The sequence below is a fragment of the Sphaeroforma arctica genome (genome assembly GCF_001186125.1).
Source record: "Sphaeroforma arctica JP610 unplaced genomic scaffold supercont1.1470, whole genome shotgun sequence".
Lineage (NCBI taxonomy): Eukaryota > Ichthyosporea > Ichthyophonida > Sphaeroforma > Sphaeroforma arctica.
Window position 1 is genome coordinate 6,625 of NW_014039088.1, and position 6,298 is coordinate 12,922.

A 6,298-nucleotide genomic window follows, 5' to 3' on the forward strand; every position below is an offset into this window, starting at 1 on the left:
GTATACGAATACATATACATACACATATAACTATATACATGTTCATATACGTATACGTACACGCACACACATACATATATACATACGTACATAAAAATATACATTTATACATATATACAAATACACATGTGTACATGTATACGTGTATTTATGTATTTATGTATATTTGTATATATTTATAAATGTAAATATGCAAATATATATGTTTATATAGATATAAAGATATATATATATATATGTGTGTGTGTGTGGGGGTGTGTGTGTGCGATCCTATATTTTATCTGTAGGAATTGAGACACTTACATATGTATGCGATCCTAACTGTATGAATCAGCCGGCTATACCCTCGCAGAGCTATTTTCGAGCCGAATTTTAACGCGAATAGCTAGGTCAGTCGTGCAGTCACATTTCGGTATAAATAGTGAACCTAAATTTCCTGGACAGAAACTTAACTGTAACAATCGACTTTTGTTGACGCAAGGTGGGATTTGAAACTGAGGACGAGACGACTCTGTCCATAGGATTTTCATCATGATGTGTCAAGTGTGTGAGTTCTATAAACTGTGAACTGTGAACAATGTTCAACAAACATATCCTCTCTGAAATCAAACATTAAAAATTTGAAATGTAGATTGTACAAAGAAGGCTATCATGAATTCACGGCTCAACAATGCAATAAATATTGACTTTTTAGAAGGCCATGTAAATACCCTTTTTTTTTGTTGATATTTTCAGCTTGACATAAATTTGACCCGATAGATATACCTTGTGGTTTTTCTTGGGGTTTTTGTCATGTATCGGTTTTTATGACATCCACTTTAGGGCATTTTGTCGTAAACACAGATAGAAAACAATTACAATTAGCTTTTGTTTTATATTAAATATATTCAAATTGATATCTAGTAGAAGATGGCAGAGGCGAAATTAATTTGCAACCAATATCGAATAGTTAAGTTGCAAGTCGGCCCTTTTGGTCTCGACATTTGGGGGGAGTTTTTTAAAAACGAGATGAATATGAAAATTTAATTTTATAAAGAAAACAATATCAGTAAATACTTATAAAGCCCCATTAAGGGGTCTCTTTTATTTTACAGGTCCTTCTAAAAATCACGTGATACGAAAGGAAATTAAAAATAATCAGCCAATGAAAATATACGAGCTTCACAATCCCATTGGATCTATAATTTCGGCAAATTATACTCATCAAAACGTAAATATGAATAGCCTTCTGAGTTCTGAAGAAGAAGAAAAAAATATGTATTTACAAAAAAAATGCGAAAACTATTTGTCGTTTTGTAAACTATAAATCATGATAATAAAAAGCATGTACGACTATTATTTTTGCTTTTGATATGCATGAACCTACGAGGGATCTTTCTAAGGGAAAATATTTGCTCAGGAATGCGGATCAGATTTTCGGGCTAAAGTAACAGAGGTCGCCTAAATAATAAAATAAATAAAGCCCGAGTTAGGCTGCCGGCCTGTCCGGCCCCCGATGCTCCGCCGCTCGGCTCAGAGCTCAGCTGCCGAGGCCTGGGCCTCCCTTGACCCAGTCCCCATGGTGATAAAAACAGAAAAGTAGTCGCCATTTTTATGTATTTATATCAGCCCTGGTCTATGTGATCTATACCATCACATTCACACACTTCACGTACATACTCACATATACATACTATATACACAATGGTTTGGCCGTTCGCGTCCGATAACGTCGTAGACCCCAAGTACGAGAACACGACCGAATACTTCAAGAACGCCGAGGGTCTGTATCTCTACTACCAAGTGCACCAAGCTGTCGAAGTTGCCAAGGCTAATGTGTTACTGATCCACGGATTAGGTGAACATTGTGGTGCACCTCAGTGGCAGAAAAGGCTTATTCCTACGCTTACTAAGGCTGGGTTTAGATGTGCCTTGTATGATCAACAGGGACATGGGCGATCTCAGGGTCACTCGACCGCCTACACACACGATATCCAGAACTTGGTGAACGACGCCAAGCAGTTTACGGAGATGATTATCGCCAAAGAAAGTGCCGGGTCGAAGATTCCTACTGTAATTCTGGGTCACAGTATGGGTGGATTAATCACCTTTGAGGTTGTACGTGAGAACCCTGACCTGTACGATATGGCCATTATCAACGGAGGAGCGTTCTTCATTGACCCGAAGGTGTTGACGCCGACTTTGAATGTCTTGTCGACAGTTTTGTCGAAAGTTGCCCCAAAGATGGCCTTGCCTGATGCGGTATGTGTTATATATATGTATGTATGTATGTATGTATATGTATGTATATATATATATATATATATATATGTCTGTGTGTGTGTGTGTGTGTGCATGCGTGTATATACGTATGTGCGTATGTGAGTATGATGCATGTATGAAGGTGTGTGTATATGTATATATATATATATATATATGTATATGTATATATATATATATATGTATAATACATACATACATACATACATCCCTACTTACTTACTTACATACTTACGTACATCATAATCACATGCGCACACACATATATATATGTGTGTCTGTGTCTGTGTGCGTGTGCGTGTGTTTGTTTACATTTTTAAATGTTTATATATATCATATATGTTCAATTACACACATATGTACATATTTATATATTGTATATAGATATATATCAACGGTCAATCTGAATACAGGTATTTGTTGCAGTTGAGATAGCTTTTCTTATTAGTGTAGTTGCTTGTGATTAATAGCTGAACGGCGCATATATGCGGTGGGCGTTGCTGTGGAATATTTATTTTTTATCATATTGCATAGGCATGTAATGGAATACAGTATATATAGATATAGTTACATATATATATGTTATGTATATAGAATGTGTCAACAGTCAAATTAAAGTCAAATATTGGTCGCAGTTGATATAGCTATTCGTATTGATGTAGGTACTTTTGTTTATTAGCTGAACCGGACATATTTGTAGTTGGTGCCGATGTACAATATTATGTTTTGATTGCATTGTATATTCGTGTAATGGACTACAGTATATACATCAGGCTTTCTGGAATGTATATGCGAGATGTTTACAACCGACATATTGGACTGCTAAAGTATAATCGTTCATTGACAACATGCAATATACATCCTTCGCTGCATCTCATTTGCTTCACATCCTCTCATTTTCCGTCGCAGATTGACCTAGCAAAGTTAAGTCGTAATCCTAACGTAGAGGAGTACGCCAAAAACGACACACTCAGATACAACGGAGGCCTTCGTTCAAGAACTGCCAGGAGCATCCTTGACAGAATCGGCGTTGTCACCAAAAAGATGGCCAGTTTCAAGACACCTGTTTACTTCTCTCATGGCGAGGTATGGGGTTTGTAATTTTGATAGCCTTCTATTGCGTTAATTGAAAAAGATGTATATATTTCACTATACACACACATGCATACGTACACTTAATATATATACCCTTTATTTTCATAATTGGATACCGCTGCTTCAAATATTAATTTTACAGAAAGACCTCATCTGCAGTCCCCAGGGAACTAAAGCCGTATACGAAGGCTGCGGTAGTGAAGACAAGACACTGAAGATCTGGGACGAGATGTTACACGAGGTCTTCGAGGACCCTGATTCTGACCTGGTGCTGGAATCAATTGTTGAGTTCATTAACAAGCGCATCTAATTTTTTAAACATGTCCACATTGTTATGAAGTATGGTATTGATGCTATTATAAAATGGCAGTGGATGCGGCTAATAAATTGGATATACGTCGTTCTAGAAATTTATCCTGCTGTTTGATATGCTGCAGTATGCGCTTGCACTGTGTATTTACAACAGAAACACGTTGAAAAGGTGGCGTTTTCCACCGAGGAACTTTTAAGGCCATCGGCCGATAACGAAACACGTATGTTGTATGCATGAGTATATATCTATATCTATATCTATTTAATTATGTTCATATATATATATGTGTGTGTGTGTATGTACGTATATATATATATACGTTTAATTTACAAGTGGCCATCTCTAACAACATAGTGCTTTATCTAGGAATATCTCGTTCCAAACACGTCTACAGATCTGCCTACTACTATAGTACAGAAGTATCAGACATTTCCAACCCAAGTACAAAGCAGAAATCGTAAGTTTGTAAGCGGCTGCTCTTGCACACGTACTGGTGTCGATGAAATGCTCTCTCTCGGCGAGCCGCGATGATTCGAGAGGTTTGATGTTTTTGTTTGATAACAATATTCTTTAAAAAAAACAAAAACGTTTTGCCATAGCCGCAGTTTGAACCGTTGCCATAAACGTTGAACGGGAATTTTTATTGCGTTTTTTACGGTGGAGTACACGCAGATGAAATCTTTAGGACTAAGTATCATTGCATAAACGCATAGCCTCCTTTTAATAAAAACAAGAGGCTATGATAAATAGCCCCCTGGGAATTTCAAATATGTACATCCGTATAATGGAAATCTATCTAATGGCGGTGTAGAAGCCTATATCAGATTAATATATCCGAATATCGACATATTATAGTAACTGGCAGTCTGGAAAGCAAATTGCATCTCCTCTTGAATAGTTTCTAAAAACAATGGGTGTGTGTTCCATGGCATCTATCACGTTAGTCACCTTGGCAACGCTCCTGCTGGTGGCTATTAATGTGGTAGCGATTGCATACTCGACCATATCAGTCGACTGGTTCGTGAGCCCGGACTATTCAGGTATAGACCTTCATATGCTTTGATATCTTTTGAACTTTGTGTATAATCGTATGACTACAAGTAGGGGTACTATTGATGCATGTGCATGTATGAATATAGTTTGTGTATACTTGTAAAACTACAAGTAGGGGAACTATTGATGTATGTGCATGTATGAGTATACTTTGTGCATCTTGTATGACTACAAGTAGGGGAACTATTGATGTATGTGCATGTATATCAATATAGTCTGTGCATCGCGTACGTTGTCTAGCTTTGACCGTGCACAAGGGAGATGTATAAATCTATGGCCGTTTGCCATTGGAAGGTAATCTGAGGACGATTGCGTTCACTCCACGCTTGTCTGTTCGTGAAACTTGTGTTCTTATACGGCCAAAGGTCTTGCTAGGCAGGTGTTGACAGCATATGTTTACGTTATACGGCCAAAGGTCTTGCTAGGCAGGTATTGACAGCATATGTTTACCTTATATGGTACGGCCAAACGTCTTGCTAGGCAGGTATTGACAGCATATGTTTACCTTATACGGCCAAAGGTCTTGCTAGGCAGGTATTGACAGCATATGTTTACCTTATACGGCTAAAGGTCTTGCTTGGCAGGTATTGACAGCATATGCTTGCCTCAGTATCATCATTGCCCGTGCCTTCGTCTCAATGCACCCCTCCATTCTCTCTCTCTATGATAATGTGATTATGAATTATGTGAATAATTTTGCCTCTCCCCCGGCTATTTCTGCAACAGATTGTGCTGGAGTTTGGCTACCATACCCACGCAGAGGCACACACAAAATATCACATTCCAGTATATGACTTCAGTATAAACCAGGTTTGAAGAGCATATCGAACCAGCTATTTCGATAGATGCAAGTGTTCTCGTTGGTGTCATGTTATTTTATAAATCCCACTCATACACGCAAGGAATCGATTCAAGTGGCGGGCTGTGTGTATACATACACCATCCAGTGTCTCTCCTGTAAAAAGACTAGACCCTGAGTCACTAGCACTCTCGTATGCCGTATAACATTGTACACGCACATGTGCTCAGTATTGTTATGTAATTATGCACGTGTATATCTACAGAAGAATAAAATTCATACCAGATAGCAGATTTCCATTAACTCGATATCATGAAGCCGTAGCGTTTATCTCGCATTTGAGACGTGCTTCTGTGGAATAACTGCAGGGGGTTGTATTATGTGTGTGTATAAAGACAAATCAAACAATATATCTATATATATATTCTAGCTCCTAAGTTAATCTGTTTACCATGTAATTGGCTTGGAATTCACCAGTTGGGATCGCCAGCGGATGCAAAGCACACAATGTGACTCACATTGGTTCATTTGAAGACCACACCATCACCATCACTTACTGCGCAACGTTCGAAGTAACCCATCTGAGAGGCTGGGAAGAGAAGGTACGGTAAATGTCTCCTTTTTGTATGCACACAAAAGATCAATACGAGATCAATATTAGATCCATACTAGACCAATATTAGATCAATTCTAGATCAGTACTAGAGCAATACTAAGTAATTCTAGATCAGTATTAGATCAGTACTAGATCAGTACTAGAGCAATACTAAGTCAATTCT

General features: G+C 37.9%; 1 protein-coding gene across 1 annotated transcript; it reads left to right on the plus strand.

The window, feature by feature from the left end:
* The first annotated feature begins 1,641 nt into the window (after nucleotides 1–1,641).
* On the plus strand, nucleotides 1,642–4,042 carry SARC_10980 (hypothetical protein). The gene is made up of 3 exons (XM_014294951.1): nucleotides 1,642–2,241; nucleotides 3,169–3,345; nucleotides 3,497–4,042. The coding sequence occupies exons 1-3, from the start codon at nucleotides 1,684–1,686 to the stop codon at nucleotides 3,662–3,664; spliced, it is 903 nt and encodes a 300-aa protein (XP_014150426.1). The 5' UTR covers nucleotides 1,642–1,683; the 3' UTR covers nucleotides 3,665–4,042.
* Nucleotides 4,043–6,298: the final 2,256 nt, after the last annotated feature.